Consider the following 23609-nt stretch of genomic DNA (forward strand, 5'->3'; position numbering starts at 1 on the left):
TGGTAGGACAAAAGATGTTATGCAAGTTTCTCATTGCGAGCACGTATGACTATACATGGAAAACATGCCTACATGATTAATAAACTGGATGTTCTGTCTTAATGCTATAATAATTATGTCAATTGCCCAACTGTAATTTGTTCACCCAACACTTGTTATTGGAGAGTTATCACTAGTGAAGATAGTTGGGAACCTCGGTCCATCTTTCATCATCAAATACTCACTCGGTCCTAAATGCCATTAGAAATAGTATCAACTATTTTCTGGTGCCATTGCTGCTGTGTTACTGTTACTATTGCTCTCATATTACTGCTGCTTTCACATCACCCCTGTTACTAGTGCTTTTCCAGGTGCAGCTGAATTGACAACTCAGTTGTTAAGACTTATAAGTATTCTTTGTCTCCCCTTGTGTCGAATCAATAAATTTGGGTTTTACTTCCCTCGAAGACTGTTGCGATCCCCTATACTTATGGGTTATCAGTCATCCGATGTGAATTTAACATTCCTTTTAGGAGACACATGTTCCCTGATATATTGAATCAATGGAATATTATTAAGAATCATGATGCTTTGTTGAACAAGAAAAATGGCCTAGATGGATTTTTGTGGTCTTTAAGTAAAAAAAATAAACATTTCTCTACTAGATCTGTGTATTACATGCTAGAGAGAAATATAGCTGGGCTAATAATAAGGGGACCCAGAAAGCTAAAATCCCTCTGAAAATAAAAATAAATATGTAGCAATTATTCAAAGATGCTATTCTTACAAGAGAAAATCTTAAGAAAATAAACGGCCATGGTAATCTGAAATGCTCCTTTTGCAATAATATTGAAACATCTAATCTTTTTTTTCTCCCGTGGAGTGGCTAAAGTAGTATGGGGTACGTTGGGTTCTTACTTGGGGTAGCGTTGTTTTATACTTTCTTGTCTTGATACCTGAAATTGTATATGTTGTTAACTAATGTTGTGTGATAGTCTATCTAGAATATTAGGAATAAAATCACATTTAACAAATTTTATTTGAGGTCCCCTGTTGTAATCACGTTCACTATCTGTTCTTTTATCATGTACTCGGTAGGTATATTTTGACCAGAGGATGCGCAGAGGCTGAAGTTGGGAGCACATGAGACGATCAACAAGGCGATGGAACTCGCAAGGGTCGTCCCAGTAAGCTCCTCAGGCGTCTACAACCTTGGAATTGAAGGGCCATAGTTTCGGTTAGAGGTCTTTTGTTCTTTTGTTTGAATGGTTTTGTATTGTATGTCTAGAATTTCTATGAAATGTCTTGTCTAGTGCGGATATGTTTTTGCGCCATATTGCATATTCAATGATGAATATGTACCAGTGGGTTCCCTATCGGTGCGAGGGCACTATCTTTTGCCAATCCCTTTTCGTGTTTTCTTTTGAATGTTTGGATAAAGACTATGTATTTCCATTACACAAATAATGGAAAGGAGAGTAGCTTGTTTGGAAAATAAATATTATGAGATGTCTTTGTAGGCTTTCTGCACGTGTCTTTTTCTCATGTTATTAATTTTTTCTTTTATTGCACTTGCTCTCAATCTCAGAACATGGGGTGTTGAGGGGCTCACCGACTCTACCACCTCCTGGACCCATGCTAACTAAGCCAATCCACCTCATATATACAATCTTGTGCTCTTTCCTGTGTGGGCTGGTTATTCTTCTTATGTGATTTTGAAGTTCACTATCTTCCCATTGCCATTTTAATCTCAATATATTGGAGTTGTTGAGGTTAGGGGTCTAAACCTCCTTTTCGAAAAAATAATAAAAGTTGTTAATCGAGCACATCGCAATAGTGAGAGATTATGTGTGAAAAGAACACAATGAATAAGCTCGTATTTGTTGATGAGCGTGTATGTGCTAGCAGTCATGAAACTCAATTGGTAATCAAATTTGAGCATGGAGGGCATCAGGAGGAGTTATATTAGCCAACCCATCATAGTGGCAGGCATATGATGGAGATTTAGGCCTGGGTTCAGCTTAATGTCCACGGAAGTCTATCGAATTGCATAGGACTCGCGTTCCCTCGGCATTTAGGAGGATGCGGCGATTACCATGATGCCCAGATGAGGATGCCCAGACGCAGTTGTGATTCTCTCTGGACAATGAATGTTATAACATGCTGGCACGGTTCTTTTCAAATCAGCTAACACCCGTGGTTTTTTAAAAAACCTTCATCGCTTCGTTCTAATTATTGTTTTTATTCGTGAAGACGACCTTGTTTACTTGAGAGATGGTAATCATGCATTTCCTCACTGTTTAGGTTTGTGCAAAACCTGTTGGATCTGCTTCGCTCATAGCATCACGAATTCTCCCGTGCGGGTGGTTGCCAACCCATCATAGTGGCAAGCATATCATCGTGGCTGGTCTGCTCAGCAAATTTAAAGCCCCGATAATACTGTCCTTCCTATGAGATCCCATTAACCTGACGAGTGACGATGTATTTATCAGTTCCTGGTCTCTCCGTAGGTTCATGCTTCTCTTCCCTTTTCGTTTGTTCATGTATCAAATTATAAATAATTATTACCTTGAAGCAATTATCCTATTTAGCTCGGACCTACCATATCAGTTTTTTTTGTTGAGACAACTGAATGCTTTAGCAAGTACCTTGCATCAGCAGTCAGGTTTCATCTTTCTTAATCTGGATAGCCAGATTGATACCCAACCAGATGCATTTGTTTTGCAGGTTGGCATTTGTTACACATGCCACAATCCACAAAATGATCGTACGAGGTTGGAGTATATAATCGATTCCTTTTGCTGGGTACCAGATGTATTAGTAGCGACACTCCCCCCTTGGAGCACCTTCTGGCTGTTTGGTCCTGCCTGCTCCCGCGAGCGGCAGGGCGGAACCCTAGCCTCCACTCCCTCTCGCCTGGCGGTGGCGGCGCGGGCCGGCGCGGTCGGTAGGGGCGGCGTCTCTGCGTAGGAGGCGACGGCGCCCGATTGGCGCGAGGACTGCGCGGCTCTGGCGGGGTGGCGGCGCAGCTGGCGCGTCCCGACGTCAGCGCGTCCGTGGCCATGGGTGGCGGCGGCGCGACCTCTGCGCGTCGTCGGTCCGGTGGGCTGCGGCGTCGTCTCGGTGGGCGGCGCCCTGGCCGGTGGTCAAGGGCAGGGTCCCTCGGCCGCGTGTGCGCGCCTCGGGGCGGTAGAAGGCGCCCCTACTCGTCCGCTGCTGGCAAGGTAGGGCGGTCTTCTTCGTCTCTGGCAGGTGGCCGAGCTCCCCTTGCTGGTGGCGCGCGTGGTGCGACGATCTCGGCCCTGGCCATGGGATGGCGGCAGCGGGCCTAGATCTGGGTCGGTGGGCCTAGGGTTGGTCCGCACTTGGGTGTTCTCGGTAGGGGCCAGGACATCCCGTTTCTTTCTCGGGTTTTCTCCGGCTCGCGAGAGCTTGGGATCCGTGGCTGGTAGGATGGTACGGCTATGGCATGGTGATGGCGAGCCGCCGTCGGTGTTTTGATCCCCTCCAGCTACATTGAAACCCGTGGGGGCGGTGCGTCTCGGTTCTGCCCATCTGGTTTGGTCTTGCGGTGTGCGGCCTGCAGACACCAGCGGGTTCGATGGTGTGTCCGCGAAAACACCGCAAGGCTTAGGCCACTGCCGGTGACGACGACGTCTTCGGACGACGTTTACCTCCTTGGAGGCGTGGCCATGACACACATCCTGTTGTTGGTTGCCTCCCTTGGGCACTGGCTGCTGCCCCGTTGACTCGCGAGTTCTCCAAGTTCCTCCTCGGATCCCCTTCTCGTCGATGCACTGCGTCTTGATGCAACCGGCTTCACATAGACGGTGTGCTCCCGGTTTCGCGACCACTCTCGGGCCTAGGATGGCTGTTGGAGTTGAGGTCGGCGCAAGAGGACACTGGTGGTTCTCAACAGCCGGGGGTTGTCCTGATGGCAGTTGCAAAGACAAAGGCTTTCCGTGGGGTGGGTGTTGAAGCCCATGCGAAAGCATTGGACAGCTCCCTGTGCCGACAACGACGACGCTTGTGAGCGCCGTGTCCCTTCCTGGAGGCGCTGTCGTGAAGGTTTTCCCCCTTTGAACTCTGGAGCCTCACCTGCTCTCTTGCGCAGTTAGCTAGCTCCCTCGGCGACGGTGGTCCTCTGCTAGGCGGCCTAGCGTACTTCTTCAGTTTGGTGCAGTTCCTCGGAGCGGCGGCTCGGTGCGAGAAGTCTCCAGCTGAGCTGCCCGTGTTTAGCTGAGGCCTTGGGCTCCTTTGTTTTTCTTTGTTTAGGCTTTAGCTTAGCTATTGTGCTTGTATCGCTAGCTGGCAACACCAGATTTCGCTTTCTTTTTCTGTTGTGGTTGTTCTAGTTGTACTTCTGGTCGTATTGGCTTTGTTAATTCAAAGTCGGGCTCGTCGAGCCTTCAGTTTAAAAAAGATGTATTAGTAGCTGAATAGAATGTCTTCTGTCAGATTTGGTTTTGATGCATTGCTTCACTTCCTAGGAAAATAGAAGGTCATCCCACATCTTAATAATACGATGCAGCCATATACGTATTGGCAGTTCGGAAAAAGTAACTTGGGTAATGTGTTATTGTTGTCACCAGCCCGGTACAAATTGGTATCTGCACCGACAATATCCAGTTGAACTCCTTCCAAAAAAAAAGGATGGCCATAGCCATGCCAGCTAAATTCTTTAAAAATTGGCTTTTGTGTCAATCTCCCAATTTATATTTTCTGCTTTTATATTTTTGGTTTCTTCTAGTATTATGCAAGCCTATAGGTTGTATGGCATGCCAACGCCCCGCATAAACGCATTTCATCCTTCCTCACTATACGAGTATCATTTAGAAAAACCACAACCGATTCCCGCAGCAACGCGTTTTAGTAAACGGTGATTAGGATGGGATGTAGTTTTTTTCAGAAAAAAAAAAGCTAATAGAAGGGCTAAAGATTTCAAAAGGCAAAGTCGCATTAGAAAAGTCGATTAGGAAAGGCCGCGCCAACCGGAACCAATCAACCGAACGACCAGGAAGAGAAACCAGAAAGGCCACACCCACAGGAACTAAAACCTCTCTCTTCCCAAGGAGACGACGACCAGAGAGGATCGGGCGACCGATGCAGGCTGCAGCCACGGCTCCGCCGGACGGAGACGCCGTCGAAGCGGCAGCCCCGGCGTCGTCACTCATCTTCCTGGGAACGGGCTGCTCCGGAGCGCTCCCCGACGTGCGATGCCTCATCCAGCCGTCCACGCCGCCGTGCACCACCTGCTCCCAGGCCCTCACCCTCCCGCCGGAGAAGAACCCCAACTACAGGCTTCACGAGATGGAACTCTTTCTTTGAAACCCACTCGACTAGTATAGTAGAACCAAATCAGTTAATTTCCCGTTAAGGAGTATATTTAAAACCTGCATACCATTTTCGTTTTGCCGTTTTTAGCCTGCAGGTTGGTCCTAGCGGATGCGGATTGATTCATTATACATGTGCTTGAAAAAAATCATTACTGACTTGCCGTGGATACTGATTGAGGAGTCAGAACCTCTTACAGAGTTACAGTGTCCAGTTTTGTTTTGTAATCTGTACTGCGAGCCTTTTCTGGTACTGTACTGCTGTGGCTGAATGTTTGGATGACCTTTCATAGAGTAGATTTTCCATTGGTGTCATGTATGTGCTGCGATATGAAATGTATAAAGTTAAGGGCAAAATCTTTCCAATTATATTATGACTCTACAAATAACTATTGCTACTTGTTTTATACCAAACAAAAGAAGCAAAATAAAATTGTTTTTAATGCTACTATACTTACCAAGTATGATGTGACAATGGTGCCAATGTGGCAGCATGATTCATCTGATCTTACTGGTGATTGTTTCTTAATATCAGCCCAGTTTTCCTCAAAACTGGGACAATCTATTGTATAACATAATTCATTCTTTTTCAGATGCAACACATCCCTCTTGATAGACTATTGCGACAACGATGTCACGCATAAGTATATTCTAATTGATCCGGCCGTCCACGCCGCCGTGTTCCACCTGCTCCCAGGCCCACACCCTCCCGCCGGAGCAGAACCCCAACTACAGGTGCGCTCGCTCACGCTTTAGGAGCCGCCCTTGGCTCACGAGAACCCTTTCTCTCACATGCATGCCCTCTCGCGAACTCACGCTATATTTGGAACCACGGGAGCGGGGACTCCATCCGGCTTTGTCATTAAGGTAAAGGTAGGATTCAAACCATACGAGGTGCTGCGGCTTTGCCCTTTTGCATGCCGATCATCACACCATAGGAGTCTCCTCATCAACTAATTATCGGCTTGTAACATCAGATCGAACAAAAACGACCATAGATATACTGATTAAAGTATCAGAACCTTTTACAGTGACCAGTATTTTCTCCTTGAGCCTTTTCTGGGTACGGTGTCTTAAGACTTAACGACCTTCATAGAGTCCATTTATCATTGGCGTCATGTATCTGCTGCGATATGAAATGTACAAGTTTAAGGGGAAACCTATACCAATTCTAGTGCGACTCGATCACCAGAAAGATTTTGCAACAAATTTTTATACTTCCTCGATTCAAATTTAAGGGGAAATCTAGATATATTTGTTGACTAGATACATCCGTATCTAGATAAAATGGAGTCAACTAATTTGAATCAGAGGGAGAACCACAAATAAGAAAAAGAAAATTGATCTTAGCCACTAAGAAAGTTAACAAATATAATGTGACAACGGTGTTAATGGGCTACCATGATTCATCTGGTCTTAGCTAGTTTGTGTTTTTCTATCCAAACTGGCGCTCCTTTTCAACATGATCAGTCCTTTTCAAGGTTTAAAATAGCGCGCTATTTCTCCGCTAATACCACGCAATAGCATATTTGGAGGGTCTACGCTAAATTTTAGTAAGTTTGCTCGCTATAGCGCTATTTGTGAAATAGCATGATATATCGTGCTAAAACTTCATAGCGTTAGCGCGCTATTTTTTCAATCTAAGTTGCTTTCACTTTTTCGTGGTGATGAACTACAATATGTTGGTTCCTTTTCTAGATTAGAACCTAATATCTCTAATTGTGATGATTCTAAATAAAGAATTTATATTATATTGTTGCCTTGCAGAATACTGATGTTAGCCTTCTGAAAAATTAGAGATCTATTTGTTGTATGTGGTTATGTATGTATGATTCAGTCATTTTTTGGACTAAATATCCAACCTTTTTAGCGAAATCCTTTATTTTTAGACTATATTTAATATTTTTTCAAAACGCTATTTGAAATATAGCACGAAATTAGCACGATATAGCATCCATAGCGTTTGAAGGAGGCCAACGCTATTTCATTTAGCACGCTATTTTAAACCTTGGTCCTTTTCAGGTGCAACACATCCCTCTTGATAGACTATTGCGACAACGATGGCACACATAAGTACATTCTAATTGATGTCGGCAAGACCTTTAGAGAACAAGTTCTCCGGTGGTTTGTTCACCACAAAGTTCCTTCCATTAACTCGGTGAGGTATTCATGGTTGGCATTCTTTCAACTTAAGTTTCCAATAATGATAAATGCATACTGAACGGTCCTTTGCGTGCAGATTATTCTGACTCATGAGCATGCGGATGCCGTCTTAGGTCTTGATGATGTTTGGCTGGTACACCCAAGCAACCATAAAAATGAGATCGATCAAGTTCCGGTTTTCCTCACACAATTCACAATGGAAAGGTAACCTTAGCTTCCTGAATGGACTACCGTACGTCATATAAGTCATCATAGCGCATATCAGGAAACGCATATCAGGTATTACAGTGTTGCAGCAAGATTCCCATACTTGGTGGAACAGAAGGTGCAGGAAGGCGATGAAGTGGCCAGAGTCGCTCAACTAGACTGGACGATAATAGAGTGTGACGTTGACAAACCATTTATATCATCGGGGCTACAGTTTGTGCCCTTGCCAGTATGATACACATATATACCTTCTATTGTGAAACGCTTGCTTGATCTTGCTATATTTCCATCATGAATTCACGATGGTGCTAGCTTCTCTTTCCAGGTCATGCACGGAGAGGATTATGTTTGTTTAGGCTTCCTATTTGGGAGGAAAGCCAGAGTTGCATATTTGTCTGATGTCTCCAGAATTCTCCCTAGAACTGAGCACAGTACGATTATACTATCCCCATCATTCTTCATCCAACTAATTTGAATCCTTTACCTTTTTTTTGAAAGAAAGTATCTATATTAATCTGTAACCAACTTACACTCCTCGATCATAAGAGGTTCGACAATATCTGGGACAGCTCCCAACCAGAATCCTACAGAATTACAAGATCTAGCGATAGCAGCTATACTATGGGCAAGACGATTACAAGATCTGCTGACATGAACAACAGAGGTTCTACCGTCAGAGTACAGGAGTTCTTTGATATCATTGACAATGTAACAGAGTTGCGACAGATCCTCTTCAGGCTTATTAATAGCAGAAACAGCAACAAGGCAGTCTGTTTCACAAATGACCTCTCCCTGAACCCACGTAGCAGAAAGGGATAGGCCATCCTTGATAGCTTCAAGTTCAGCTTCAACGGCAGAAGAACAGTCGAGCAACAGTCTTGCAGCAGAGAAACAGACCTCTCCTTTTTCATCTCTGGCTACCACCCCCACACTTGCTTGATTACCATCCTGGATATAAGAGGCATCAACATTGACCTTGGTGCATCCACGTCAAGGTTTAACCCAGGTTTTCTCAAAATTTTGCTTACACCTGTTTGTATGGCTTCCAGAAGAGAGCGCTACATTCTTTCCTTTGTCTTTTCCTAGAGAAGAGGAAGTCTCCAGGGCATAGGATTTAAGAAAAAACTCAACAGATTGCTTAATCGTAGCAGTACCTTTGTCATGAATTATGTCGTTCCTTAAAAACCAGGCCCTCCAAAGTAGCAGCAACACGTGCCCTTGCTCTACTTTACTCAGTTTTGAGAGCAACACAAGAAGCCAGTCTCTTCCCGTGAATCTGAACTCCTCTTCAATGGGCAGATTCCAAACTTTTCTCATCTCCTTTCTGATCGCCTTTGCTTTTGTACAGCCAACAGTTGCGTGGAAACTATTTTCAGCTTCAGTTCCACATATGGTGCAAATGTTAGAGTGTTCCAGGGTGCGCTTACACTTGTTGTCCTGGGTCAGCAGGTTGTCGGAGGCCACCCTCCACCCAAATATCCTTACTTTGTTTGGAACTGGTGCAGACCAAACACACTTCCACAGGGGTCGATCAGTATCTCCAGTGAGGCTAATTCCCTGTGAAATAGATCCCGAATGTGCTAAGTTATAAGCCAGTCTATAAGCACCTTTTTATGAGTACAGTGGCAGCTTTTGGGGTATATTTGCATGAAAAAATGTTAAATCTTATTTGCAATATCATATGATAGTTTGTATAAGTTAAAGAATTAGGATGATATGTTTGTCAAGGAACAAAAGTGCAGATGCACTTTTCAAAGCAAACTAAAATAAATTATGAATGATTACAGGAAACACAACTTTGCACGTTGCAAGGATTCAGTGCTTTGAAGTTGTTAATGTACAATAACATCTGTCATTCAAAGATGCTTTCAATAGTAGAGTTCTGCCATCATGTTTCTAGATATTGATGGGTTACACCGATGCAAATAATGATCCCATTTCCAAACATTTTATCTATTATTTTTTCCTTTTACACCTTACAAGTCCTGATCAATTTGTTCCCTTATTGGAGTGCATTCTGATGCAGCAATTTCAAAGTATGGCGCTGGACAACTTGACCTTCTTATACTAGAAACAAACCGGTTACATGGGGTGGTAAGTCTGTAGACTGCTGAAAACAGAATGTTAAATCTTTAATGCAAGCAAATCCATATATCGTCGAATCTACTGATACGGTCTTTTGTGACATTTGAACAGGGGCATGCTCGCAGTAGCCATCTTACATTTACTGAGGTTAATATGGATATGAATTTAATATCTCTGAAATATTTTTTTCAAGCTTCAAATTCTTAGGAATATCAATTTGGTGTTTAAGTGCCCAGCCAAGAGCTATGGCCTAGAGCATATTGATAAAGCAAACCTATATAGCTTGAACCAGCAATTGCATCTGTGCATGTCAAGATGTCATAATCAGTTAGTTTTTGCACACTCTTGATACTATAAATATCAAGAGGATATGCCCTATATAGCACAAGTCAAACTAGCAATTACTACTAACACTTAATGCTAATGCTGACTGATTTTTGCAGACTCTTGATACTATCAAGAGGATATGCCCGAAGAGAGCTCTTCTGATTGGAATGAACCATGAGTTCGAACATCACAGAGAAAACCACGTTCTGGAAGAATGGTCGGGCAGGTTTGTTCTTGCTTAAACCTCTATATCAAATTTATTTTCTGCTGGCCCGATGTGTAACTCCTATGATAACAGAGAAGGAATACCAGTACAACTAGCCCATGATGGCCTGCGAATCTGCATTGATCTGTAATAAGGTAAGCATCGTAGGACCAAATATCAGTCCAATATTTCAGCAACATTGTTTTGGGGTATCTTTTAGAGGTTTCTATTTTATAGTTGTAGATTACTGCAAGACAACTCACACATCTTCGGGTGCGGCGAAGTGCTCGCTGGAGCATCTGTCCCTAGAATGAACAGTAAACATACACGAAATGAAACAGTATACGAAACAGTTTACACATGTACATTTTTCGATAAAGGGAATATATTAATATCAAAAAGATACCAATTACACCCAGCTTCTGCAACAACGCACCACCCTAATGGCACTACGGATGCACACAGCCAAAAAAAGGAAAAGAAAACTAAGAAACAAAAGTCCCGCTACAACATCTCGGGCCTAACAACAACAATACATCCACCTCCAAGACAACACCTGAAATACAGACTCTTCAAAAATGACGCCTCCAAGAAGGGAACAGTGCTCAAAACACCATCGTCGCCCGATCAGAGATCTTAGGTTTTCACCCTGAAGATAGTCCCCGCTCTCAAAACAATGCCTCCAACAAGTCATTGCCAGGCGCAACCAGTTAAAGCCAGATCTTGGGTTTTCACCCTGAAAGGTAGGACTCTGAACTTCACCTGTGTTGTCGCCCCCACTTTCATACTGCTGCTGTGAAGCCCGGAACACCAAGCAAGTCTCTCAACAGCGCGGAGACTTGAACCTCCCTTAGCTAGTCCTCCCCTCCGGCCTTCATGAAATTGGCTGAAATTATCTTCTTCCGACTTTCATCATGGATCCATAGTCACTTGATGTCAACACAGAAAAAAGAGCTTCGCGCCGCTCCCTCCAGAACCAATTGGTCGGAATACAAGCATGGGTGCGCACGACCGAATACCACCGATCCAGCAAACTCCAGGCAAAATGCACTGTTACATTCGCCGGCGGAACCTTCCGGAACTCAACACACCGGCCAGATCACGAGTCCAGGGCTCCGGTAGGTATTCCTCTTCACGCAAGAGAGGCCCTAGGACCGCCGCCTTTATTTAGGTCGGACCCCCACGTCGGTGACCATCCCGAGCTGGCCACTCCAACCCTCCACCGGCAACACCGTCGCCGGCTTCCATGCTCCTCCATCACGCCGCCGGAACGCGGTGATAGATCGATAGATCCACCACCACCAACCGCAGGCCGACCCTCTACGGCGGAGAAGAGGGCCACCTCCACCGTCGTACCCAAGGCTGCAGCCTCGGGCGACCTCGTGTCGCGGAAGAAGCTCGAGATCGCCTCCACTCACCGGCGAGAGGCGGGGGGAGGGGATGGCGCAGGCTATGGGCCTGGCCGCCGCCCACCACCAGCCCCTGCCGGTGTGCTGCGGGGGAGAGCCTACGGGAGGGGATTCCGCAGCGCAGAGCCGCCGCCGCCCATCACCCGCGCCGGCCGATCCACCGTATGCGTCGAGGAGGAGATTCCGTCTGCCGTCACCCACGTCGACGAGGAAGGGCCCCCGCCGCCGCCACGCCCTGTGGGTCTTTGCCCCGGCGGCGCTATCGGCGGCAGAGGCAGCGGTTAGGGTTGGGGTGGGGGTCGGGAGAGCGGTTAGGAAACTTGCGACCTCCGAAAAAATGGGGAGAATTTCACTTCCCGGCCTCTGATGCATACAGCCATTTGGCATGAGTACTAAGATTTTTAATCTTGGTTAAGATTAAAGCATAGTCCTCAAAATAAATTGCATGAGTACCAGGTCTAGCCTGGGCCTCTAAAAAATGGGGAGAATTTCACTTCCCGACCTCTGCACCAAGCCTGGGCCTCAAGTATAAATAAAAACCTAAATTTGCATCCGTGAGGATTTGAACTTAGATGCTAGGTTTGTACATCCACTTTCCCAACCAGTTGAGCTAGCCTCACTTCACAAAATTACATGTACATACTTGAGTCTTATGAATGTTAGTTTCCATAGAAAATATCACTTTTTGCGTCTCAAGGAAAATAATACAGTTTGCCAAAAGGCATTTTTAGAGCACTCAATTTATTTTTAGTGCACAAGTATCTTTTGTTTCATGGAAATTTACACATGTATAAGAGATTTGGGCATTTGCATGTTTAATTATTTTGATAATGCTTTGATATTTTAGGGACATACTTTTTCACTCTGGAGCGCCCTCGAATAATTTTGAGAATGCTTTTACATTCGGGGAGCATACTTTTTCACTCTGGAACACCCTTGAATTATGTATGGATTTTCTTATATCAAATGAAATATAGCTCTACCCTTATTTCAATTTGATAATCACTTTTTATACTATTTTTGTGTCCCTTCTCAACATTTGTCACAAATATCCATATGTATCGTTTGAGGAGAAAAACAGAACAATTTGGCACCACCGAATTAGCCAGGGCGACTGAAGAACGAAGATTCACACGGTTGGCGCATTTCTTTCCTGTTTGTAAACGTTATTGTTTCAGTACTATCCTCTTGTTATATGCACCAAATTAGCCAGGGAGACTGAAGTGACAATTTTCTAACAAATATAGTAATATACTAAACATAGTTCACATGAGTCATCAGTGGTTCTTAAGTCTTAACACAAAGTTGCAAAGATCTTTTATAATTCAAACACGTTGAATGGAACACTATCTGAAACGGATGACAATCCAGAGCAGCAGGTGCCAGAATGCAATCACTAATACTAGTAGTGTGGCAGTTGAGCTTGGCCGCGCCGCCGATATCTGGTTTGTAAGAGCATCTCCAGCCGTTGGGGCTCCCCGGGCCAAAATCCGGTGCTATTTAGCGCCGGATTGGATGAAAGTTTGGCCCGGAGAGCGCCGAAGTTCTAGGCGTCTCCCTGGTAGATACACGGGGTTCGGCGATTTTTAGAGGAAAACGTCCCTGGATGCCAAATTTCGTGCATAATTTGGCGAATTTGACCAGTTTTGCCAACAGTTGGCTTATTATTACAAATAAATATTTACAGTTCAACAAAACAAGACAAGTTTTCAAACAAATTAAATGGAAACTAGTTGGTGTTGCCTCGAAGCGTCCATATATGCTCCACCAGATCATCCTGCAGCTGTTGATGCATTGTGGAGTCTCGAATCTTCTGACGGAACGCAGCCGACGATGCCGGCATCTGGTGGTTAGGTTGTGCAAGAGAACCCTCTCTGTCATATGGTGCAACTAGCTCGCTCGGAGGAACCGGATGCTTCCGCTCATTCTCGATAATCATGTTGTGTAAGCACACACAACAGTTCATCACCCCCCACATCTGATCTTTGGACCAAGTCAAAGTGGGGAACCGGACTACAACAAATCTCTGCTGGAGAACACCAAATGCACGCTCGACATCCTTTCGGCAAGCTTCTTGTTCCTTGGCAAACTGTTGTTCCTTCGGAAGGCCGGGACTTGAGATAGTCTTCACAAATGTTGCCCACTTTGGATAGATACCGTCTGCAAGATAGTATCCTTTGTTGTACTACCGGCCATTGATCACAAAGTTAACCAGGGGAGCATGACCCTCAACAAGCTTGGAGAAGACCGGCGAGCACTGCAAGACGTTGATGTCGTTGTTGGATCCCGGTATACCAAAGGAGTGCCAAATCCAGAGATCATGGGTAGCCACTGCCTCAAGTATCACAGTGCAGCATTTTTTGTGACCCTTGTACATTCTCTGCCAGACAAACGGATAGTTCTTCCATTTCCAATGCATGCAGTCAATGCTTCCAAGCATCTTTGGAAATCCTCGAGCTTCATTGACAGCGAGGATCTTAGCAGCGCCTTCGACAGTAGGTGATCTCAAGTAGATGTCCCCGAACACTGCTATCACCGCCCTGCACTGGTAGAAATAATCAATAGCGATGGACTCCGCCACCGAAGATAGTCATCGGTAGAATCACCAGGAGCTCCATATGCCAGCATCCGCATAGCCACCGTGCACTTTTGGAGGGCGTAAAACCCTACCATGCCGGTGCAATCCAACTTGCATCTGAAATAGGAGTCGTACTCTCGAAGAGCATACACAATTTTCAGGAAGAGCTTCCGGATCATCCTGAAACGACACCTAAAAACAGCCTCACCGTGCAATGGATCGTCGGTGAAGTAGTCGGCGTAGAGCATGCAGTAGCCCTCCATTCGCTGTCTCGTCTTGCACTTCCGGCGACCTAGTGCCGACCCACCACGGCGACCAATGACCGACTCGGTGTACAAGCCGGACAGGCAAGCTAGGATCAGCAGGTGCTCCTCGTCTTGGGCGGCGGCTGCCGTTTCTTCTTCAAGAAGCTCGGCGAACATCTGCTCCTCCTCCTCGTCGGAGTCCATGTCCGACCAGGCAATTGGACGAACACCTGCCGGGTGTGTCGACGAGGAGCGACGCGAGGGGGCTGCCCGGCGGCGGAAACTAGGCAGAGGGCACGACGTGCGACGGAATATAGGCTGTTGGGTGGAGGAACGGCGGAGTTGAGACAACCGGCCAGCGGATTGCCGAGGGGTGGTGCCGGCGGCGACAGAGAAACGGGAGGGGAGGAGGGATTTACGTCGACAAAGTGGTGGGGTTCTTCTGTTCTCTCGCCTACATAGCGGGTCCCTCCCCGCTTTTCTCTCGTCTGGAGTCCCCGATCGCACCCCGGGGGGCTGGGGATGACCTGGGCTCTCCGGACGGATGAAAGGCCTAATCCGGATGAAAAAGAGGAACCGGGGGCGCGACTGGGCCGTTTTCGTCCATCCGGATGAAAAAAAAGGCGTCGTCGGGGAGACGGCTGGGATGCTCTAAGGTAGGTTGATTGTGTGGATATCTTCCTCGCTAATAAGTCTAGACAGAGTGATTAGTCTATTAGTGTCGTCGTGGTGAACAGACAGATGCCATAGGATGGCTTAAGTTGGGGCCGAATGGACGCTAGAGGATTCGGGGGAGAGTTTGTGATTAGATGGGATGAACTTCCGGATGGTTTCCTCAAGAACGTAGCCAAGGCTAGAGGTTGAAGAAGAAAGACACAAGGAAGAACTCGCTCTAGATCATCTTCTTTATTGATCTCAACAGGTTACAAATTTCTACACATCGCTCCGTCCGTGTCCGTGAAGAGGGCTGCCCCCTCTCCTTATATAGGGGAGAGGGTGGCTTACAGGGCAAGAAACCCTAATGGCATCTTTGACTAGACAAACTACTTTACAAAGCTACTTTAATCATAGATGACACCGGGGTCTTCTTTAATCAGGGAGGCTGACGTCCTCCGGCTTCTTTGATCGTCATCCTCCTCTTTATCGTCAGCCCTTCGTTTAAAGCTACTTTGCTTAGCTCATCTTTGTCCTCTAGTTCTGGAGAGAATCTTTGACCAGTCCTGCCGACATGCTCTTCCTTCCGGTAGCCCGGTGTCTTTTCTATCCGGTTCCGGTATACCCCTCTTGGGGATACCGGCTTAGCTTCACTTAGCCAAACTCTTATCTTTGTGCTCCTATATGAACATTAAACCGGTATCTTGATGGCTCAAACCATCCGGTTTGGCATGCCTTTGGCATACCGGGGGTTATCCCCCCAACATTAGTCCCCGAAGCTGGTATAGTCTGGCGGATTCTATCCAACAGACCATGCCAGGTTCTCCCGTCTTTGGATACCGGTTTAATCTACCCGGCGTTTAGCTTGGATCCGGCATCTTTGCCCGGACTTACGTTTTCTCCCTTTGCAAGGCATTCTCCGGTGTCTTATCCTCCGGCATCTTAGTCATTAACTCTTTCCTCGGCGAAGTCGAGAATTTCTCGGGTACCGTGCCTGTCAGTGACATGCGCACTGTGTCTGACGCGCCAGTGTCAGGGGTCACTTCCCTTCGGCTTCTGCGCCAGCATTTATGGCGTCACACCGGATCTGTGTGGCCTCCCTGTGGCATGTTGATTTCCGCGCGTGTATCTGCACGCCACGTGGCGGCCCACGAGGCGAACCGCCGCGGCCCGACGGTTTTCGGCCCACTACCCCTTCTCTCTATATAAGGGCAGAGCGGTTCCTCTTCATCCTCTTCTTCGCATTCCCCACTTCTTCGCGCACAGTGCCCTTGCCCTCTGCGCCTCTGCCGCTCCGCTCGCTGTTCGAGCTCCGCCGCCCGACGAACCTCCGCTACTGCTCCGCCGGACGCTACTGAACTTCACCGCGTGAAGAACCTCTGCGGCGCTCCCGTAGCAGTCGCGGCATTGGTGCTTCCTCAAGCTCTTCTCCACCTCACCGTCGGCGGACCTCCTCGCCAACCGCAAGCTCACCATTCCTCCGGCGAGCCACTTCTTCCGCGACTCCGCCGCCTCAGGTTAGGCCCGATACATCCTTACCTCTTCTCTCTTAGCTTTCCAGATCTTGGGCCGGTAGAGTATTTATCCCCTCTTTATTTTGCTTTTTTCTCTTACTCGTAGATCTTCGCGCGAGGGTCGTTTTGGGGAAAACTGTTTTTCGGTAGATTCCGGTGTTGTCCAGATCTACATGTCTAGTGAAGAGTCTCTCCTTGCCTCCTCTTCTAGTAGTCAAGGCAGTAGAACCTCCGACGGGCTAACTGAAGATCTCGCCCGGATGGAAATAGAATCCATCAAGGATCAAGAGGTCGGCACCTCCAGCCGGGCCCCCGGAAAGGATCTCTCCGGTATCACACGCGGAGCCTGGAGAGGTTCCGACGTGACTCAGCATGAGATCGATTGGCTTTACCGGTCTAGGAGAATACCGGATGGAGTCTCCTGCCGGCTTCCTCGCGACGAGATCGAACCGGTGCTTGAACCCGGTGAGGTCGTTGTTTTCCTTGCTCACTTTGAGCGTGGCTTCGGCCTTCCTGCCTCCGATTTCTTCCGCCAATTCCTCGATTTCTATCGACTCCAGCCTCACCATCTTCCCGGCAACGCCGTTTTTTATCTTTCTTGCTTTGTGGCCTTCATGGAGGGCTACATCGGCATCCGTCCCACTCGTGAGACGTTTGCCCGCTTCTTTTCTCTCCGGATCAACTCGGTCCAGGGAAAGGACATTCCCAAGCCCAAACCCCCCGTACAATGCGGGTCTTGTATCATCGGCTCCCGCCAAGGGAGCCCCTTTTTTAAGTTCAACGGCCTCGAGTCTTGCCGGTTGTGGCAGACGACGTTCTTCTACGTGAAGAACAAGAGCGCCGCAGACCTCATTAATCTGCCGCCCTTCAATCCGGCGCCGCCCGCCAAGATCAACTGGAACTACAACCCCGGTACGGACCACATAGAGACAAACCGGGTTGTCCGCTTCATGTTGAAACTGATGAAGGATACCAAGATTTGCTCCGACGATATTATCCGCACCTTCATCAGCCGCCGGGTGCTTCCCCTCAAGCGTCGCGTTCACAAGATGAGCGAGATGTACGGCCCTGGCGATCCCACCAAGATCACCGGCCTGCCCTTGAGCAAGGCAGATGTGGTCCTGAAGGCTAACCAAATATGCCAAACGGACATGCCGGTTGATTGGGAGTGGGGCCTCCGGCCTCTCAGTTCCACTAATCCTCCGACCCAAGAAGTAAGAAATTACGCAACTCGGGTCGGTTTACCGGTAACTCTTATACTGTGACTAACCCTCTTTTCTTTTGTTTTCAGGCCAGGGACCGCTTCCCCCGCATTGACTCAGACCGGCGAGGCCCTTGCCAGAAGCGTGATCTTGACAAGTTCGACCCGGACCCTTTCATTCATTGGCAGGACCTGAAGATGGGCCGGACTCCAGCCTCGCGCCTCGGCAAATCTCCACCGGAGCCAGCCGGTTCGTCTGACGACCTGAGCTTGGTTGAGGTAGCTTTTCTTTTTGATCTCTCATATTCTGTTGCTTATTTCCTTCTGTAGATGTTCCCTCAGCTGGCCCCGAACCACAGGTCCACGAGCACGTGCCTCCCCTGCAGGCCGAGGCCGGGGATGAGTTTCTGAACAAGCTCATGCCCGAGAGCAAGAAGAACAAGGCGCCTGCTGCTGACGCCGGCCCTAGCCAAGCTCCTTCTGCCAAACGCCCTCGGACGGAAGTCCTTGGGGGAAAGCAAGTAGGCACGAAGCGCTACAAGCACAAGAAGATGCCGGTTTCTTCCGGGTAAGTTCTTTATTTCTCTTTTTGTTTGCTTTGTTCTTACCAAGTTCTTTTCCGGTTGCTTTTTTCCAACCCTTCCTTTTTTTCTCTTTCAGCCCTACGCTCAAGCTTGGCTCCCAGCCGGAGGTTCTGCCGGCTCCGCAAGGACCTCAACTCCTCCTCCTCACTCAAGCCCGGCACCATCTGGCGCCGGCAACACCTCTGCCTCCCCTCCGGGAGGCACTACAAGTTCGGGGCGCGCGGCCCCTACACCTCCTGATCACCGCGCAGAGGAGGATCTCACCTCCCCTCCTGAGACCCAAGACATCGGCGCCAGCAACACCGGCGTTGACGACGAAACCGTCGGGCGGGCGGAACCTCTGGTTCCTCCTGCCCAGAAGAAGAAGAAGAAGAAGCAGCCAAGCTCTTCCCCCAGCAAGGCCGCGCCGGATACTTCCGCGCCGGCCTCCTCTGCACCGCACCCGGAAGCTCTTATTCTTGAGCCTACCGGGACTACTCCAACACCGCCATCAAGCCAAGGACCTCCTGTGGCCAAGCCAAAACCGCCGCCCGCAACTCCCAAGATCACCCAGTTCCTCAAGCCGGGGGCTTCCCGGGGAAAGGCCGTGGAGGGCAGCGCCTCAGCCGGCTCGCTTTCTCTAGTGCTGCACGTCAGCCCTGCTGCTGCTGCGGTCCCAGAGAAACCTTCCGGCCTCCTGGGCCGAATCGTTGAGCTGCAACGCGAGGGCCGGGACTTGGGGCACCTTCTCCCCTATGCCCAAAAATGGAACGATGCGGACATCTCTGCATCCACCTGCGGCTTGGGGAAGGACCGCCTTCCAGCGCCAGATCCTGCTGGGCCCCGGTCCACTGAAGAACACTTCATGCGGCTTAAGCGTGCCGTGAAAGAGTTCGACAGTGCGTGGTACGACGCCACCAGCAACGTGGTGGTAAGTTTCGCCAACTTCCTTGTAACTTTTTGTTGATGCCGGTTTCTTTCTTTCCGGATCTTGTCTATCTTCCCAGTCCCCAAGTTTCGTGTTGAGAGCACAGCTCTTAGCGCGAAACTTAACTAGAAACGCGCGAAACCGGCATAGCCAGTCCCCGAGTTTCGGGTTAAGATGCTTGCTCTTAGCGCGAAACTTAACTAGAAACGCGCGAAACCGGCATAGCCAGTCCCCGAGTTTCGGGTTAAGATCCTTGCTCTTAGCGCGAAACTTAACTAGAAACGCGCGAAACCGGCATAGCCAGTCCCCGAGTTTCGGGTTAAGATCCTTGCTCTCAGCGCGAAACTTAACTAGAAACGCGCGAAACCGGCATAGCCAGTCCCCGAGTTTCGGGTTAAGATCCTTGCTCTTAGCGCGAAACTTAACTAGAAACGCGCGAAACCGGCATAGCCAGTTCCCGAGTTTCGGGTTAAGATCCTTGCTCTCAGCGCGAAACTTAACTAGAAACGCGCGAAACCGGCATAGCCAGTCCCCGAGTTTCGGGTTAAGATCCTTGCTCTTAGCGCGAAACTTAACTAGAAACGCGCGAAACCGGCATAGTCAGTCCCCGAGTTTCGGGTTGATAACATAGTTTCTTTCTTTCTCGCAATTATTTTGCTTTGAACAGAGCACCGCGGATGCCCGGAAGCAGCTCTTCGATGAGCTTCTCTGGGAGCACCGGGACCTTGCCGAGGCCCACAGCCACTGCCAAGGTTTATTTCCTTTCTTTTCCTCCGGCATCTTTTTACCGGAATGTTTCCTTCTTTAACACTTATGAATCTTTTGTTCAACAGCTGTCCCGGAAGCTACCCTTGAGGCCCTCAAGGCCCAGATTGCCACTCTCCAAGGTATCACTTTTTCTTTTCCGGTTAACACGTTCTTTCTTCATTTTACCAACTGCCACTTTGCTAACACTTTTCTTTCCGGTGCTTAGGCGAAAAGGAGCAGCTCATCCGGCAGCATCAGGAGGCCCTGAGCGCCCAGAAAAACCGCTACAAGGAGCCCAAGGAACAGGCTATGCAGGCCAGGCTTCAGCATGAGCAAGATCTGAAGGACGCCAAGGCCGCAGCCGAGGCCAGGCTGGCGGAGGTTGTGGATGATTCCACGAACTCCAACGCGGTGCTGATGACAGAGCTGGAGGAGGAGAGGAAGGCGCGGAAAGCGGCGGAGCACCACATTGAGGTCATGACCACTGATCATAAGGAATATGATCGGCTGGTTATGCAGATTGATGTGCTGGCTCTCCGTAAGCTCTTGCCTTGTCCCTTCTTTCGCTTATAAGCTTTTCCTTTTGAAAATGCATCCGTGTTCCTTTTCCTTCCGGTATATTGTTCTCCGGTATCTTACGCTTATGCTTTTCCCTTCTTCCTGTAGAACACTTCCCGGACTCCCAGGCACACGCCGTGAAAAAGGTGATGGAGGATCGGGTGGCGCGGGAATTCCCCAACATGGACGCGCACTGGGACGGGTACGACTATCTGGTCGCCCTCTCCGCTCGAGTCCAACACATGCGCTCAGTGGACCGGACCCTTGTCGATCTACCGAACGCCGCCATCCAGATTTTCAAGGTGCTGTGGCCTGAGGAAGCTATGCCAGCCAACATCACCCTCACCGCCAGCCGGCTAAAGGAGGCAGGGCGCCGGATTCGCGAGTGGCAATGCTCTGCAGCTCGTGCCGGAGCTGACACCGCGCTGCGCTCCGCGTGCTCCTGGTACCCGGACTTGGATCTGGACGCACTCCAAGGCGTGCGCCAAGACGCTCCAACCGACGTGGACCCGGTTCTTACCGCGAAGCGGCAGGATCGGGCCTACCGGCTCGCTGAGTACGCCCAGGTCCGCACCTTCATCCCTCCCCCTCCTGATGTCAAGGACTACCTCAGCGATGAGGAAGAAGAAGAGGAAGGTGAAGATGAGGGTGCCGAGGACGTGCTGCCGGAAGCTCCCGAGGCCAACGCTGCTCCCCCTGAAGCCCCCGTTGCTTGAATATTTGCTGTGACAGCAAGTTATCTGCTCTTGCTTGCTTGATAACAAAACTTGTTAAATTCTACCCCGGTATGCCGGGGTTTATGATGTAAGCTAAAACTCATCCTTTTGGTTGTGGTACAACAGTTTATGTCGGTGTCTTGCACACCGGTAACTTATTAATCTATGTTGGTTTGCTACTTAGCACTTTGCTTATCGTTTCGATTTTTGTCTTGCACTGCAATGATCCCGAAATTGTTTCCGCATCCAATTCGATGCACACTTGGCTCTTTTGCTTTGGCTCTGCCTACCTTCTCTGGGCGTTTTTGGCGTATGAGCACAAAGTTCTTTTACCAAGCAAGCACTTTCTTGAACTTAGAAATAACTCGAAATTTTGCAAAAAACCGGTATAACCGGGGTTAGTCAAATTTTTCCGGATTGTTCTTTCCCGCTCTCCCTCTTCGCAGTTCATGTGCTTATCCCCTACCGGTTTATCTTGCTTGCCATGAAGCCGGGTTGCGGACAGCAGCAGAGTCGAAGACTCCGGTAGGGTTTAGCACACTACTAAACCGGAAAGAAAAAACGTTCAATAAGCAACCGGTAAACTGAAAAAATAAACAAGTTACATGCAACTTTAGTGGGGTAGTCCTCGAGACTCATTCGAGGTTCCGACATCTTTTATTCATAGCAAATAAGGTACAAAAAGGAACTTCTTACACCACAACTTCAAGAGTAGAAAGGACGCAACAAAGCTACATTCCATGGACGCTTGGTCTCCTCTCCGGACCTGTCCGCCTTTCCTTTCTTCCATTCCTGTGCATCAATCAGGTAGTAGGCATCATTGTGGAGAGCCTTGCTCACAATGAAAGGCCCTTCCCACGGAGGGGAAAGCTTGTGCAGGCCTTCAGTGCGCTGCACCAGGCGTAGCACTAGGTCTCCTTCCCGGAACACCCTCGGGTTAACCTTCCGGTTGTGATAGCGTCTGAGGTTTTGCTGGTAAATGGCTGTTCTTGCCAAAGCTAGCTCTCTTGCTTCTTCTAGCAAGTCCACATCGTTTTCTCGGGCCTCCTTTACCTCTTCTTCGGTGTAGAGTTGCACCCTTGGTGAATCATGGAGAATGTCGGTCGGTATGACCGCTTCTGCTCCATAAACCATGAAGAATGGAGTGTATCCGGTAGACCGGTTTGGAGTTGTTCTTATACTCCACAGCACTGATGGTAGCTCATCTAGCTAACACCCCGGCGATTTTTCCACCACATCGATGAGTCTTGGTTTGATACCGGAAAGTACCAAAGCGTTTGTTCTTTCAACTTGCCCATTGCCTTATGGGTGTGCGACTGAGCACAAATCCAACCGGATGTTGTTGTCCTCACAAAATCTTTTGAACTCACCTTGAGCAAAGTTTGTGCCATTGTCCGTGATAATGCTATGTGGGTAGCCATACCGCAAAATAACATCTTTTAAGAATTTCACCGATGTGCGCCCATCACACTTTGCAATGGGTTTCACCTCTAGCCACTTGGTGAATTTATCCACCATAACCAAGATGTGGGTCATGTTCCCCCTCGCGGTTTTGAATGGGCCAACCATGTCTAGGCACCAAACGGCAAACGGCCAAGTTAGCAGTATTGTCTTTAAGCCGGAGGCTGGGGTATGATTTTGCTTGGCGTACCTCTGGCACCCATTGCATTTTCTTACCAGATCCTCCGCATTCTCCAAAGCCGTAGGCCAATAGAACCCATGCCGGAATACTTTTGCCACCAGCGCCCTTGACGAAGCGTGATGCCCACACTCCCCTCTGTGGATTTCCTCAAGCATTTCTTTTCCCTCTTCCGGTTTCACACACCTTTGGAGGACACCGGTAACACTTCTCTTGTACACCTCGCCATTGATGATGGTGTAAGCTTTGGACCTCCTCTGGATCCTTCTCGACTCATTTTCGTCAACCGGCAAAGTGCCGTTGATCAGGAATTCCTTAATAGGTTCAACCCATGATGGTGCTTCCCGAACCAGAAACACCGGTGCGTCTATGTCCATGCCGTCCACCAGCATTATTTCTTCTGGTACCGGCGCTGCAGTCCCCGAGCTTACCGGTACAGTCCCCGAGTTTGCCGGAACAGTCCCCGGGTTTCCTTCGTCGATATCCATTGGTACCACATGTGATTCCGGTACAAAAATTGACTCCGACTCCGGACTCGGCTTGATTGATGGTACTCTT

At 48.4% G+C, this 23609-nt stretch overlaps 1 protein-coding gene across 1 annotated transcript; it reads left to right on the top strand.

The window, feature by feature from the left end:
* The first annotated feature begins 5975 nt into the window (after positions 1-5975).
* Positions 5976-12702, top strand: LOC124699960. The gene is made up of 10 exons (XM_047232170.1): positions 5976-6047; positions 7335-7470; positions 7552-7679; positions 7755-7911; positions 8008-8113; positions 9709-9776; positions 9879-9914; positions 10211-10320; positions 10393-10454; positions 12556-12702. Exons 3-9 carry the CDS (start codon positions 7672-7674, stop codon positions 10448-10450), a joined length of 543 nt encoding a protein of 180 aa, XP_047088126.1. The 5' UTR covers positions 5976-6047; positions 7335-7470; positions 7552-7671; the 3' UTR covers positions 10451-10454; positions 12556-12702.
* Positions 12703-23609: the final 10907 nt, after the last annotated feature.

Source organism: Lolium rigidum, chromosome 3 (genome assembly GCF_022539505.1).
Source record: "Lolium rigidum isolate FL_2022 chromosome 3, APGP_CSIRO_Lrig_0.1, whole genome shotgun sequence".
Lineage (NCBI taxonomy): Eukaryota > Viridiplantae > Streptophyta > Magnoliopsida > Poales > Poaceae > Lolium > Lolium rigidum.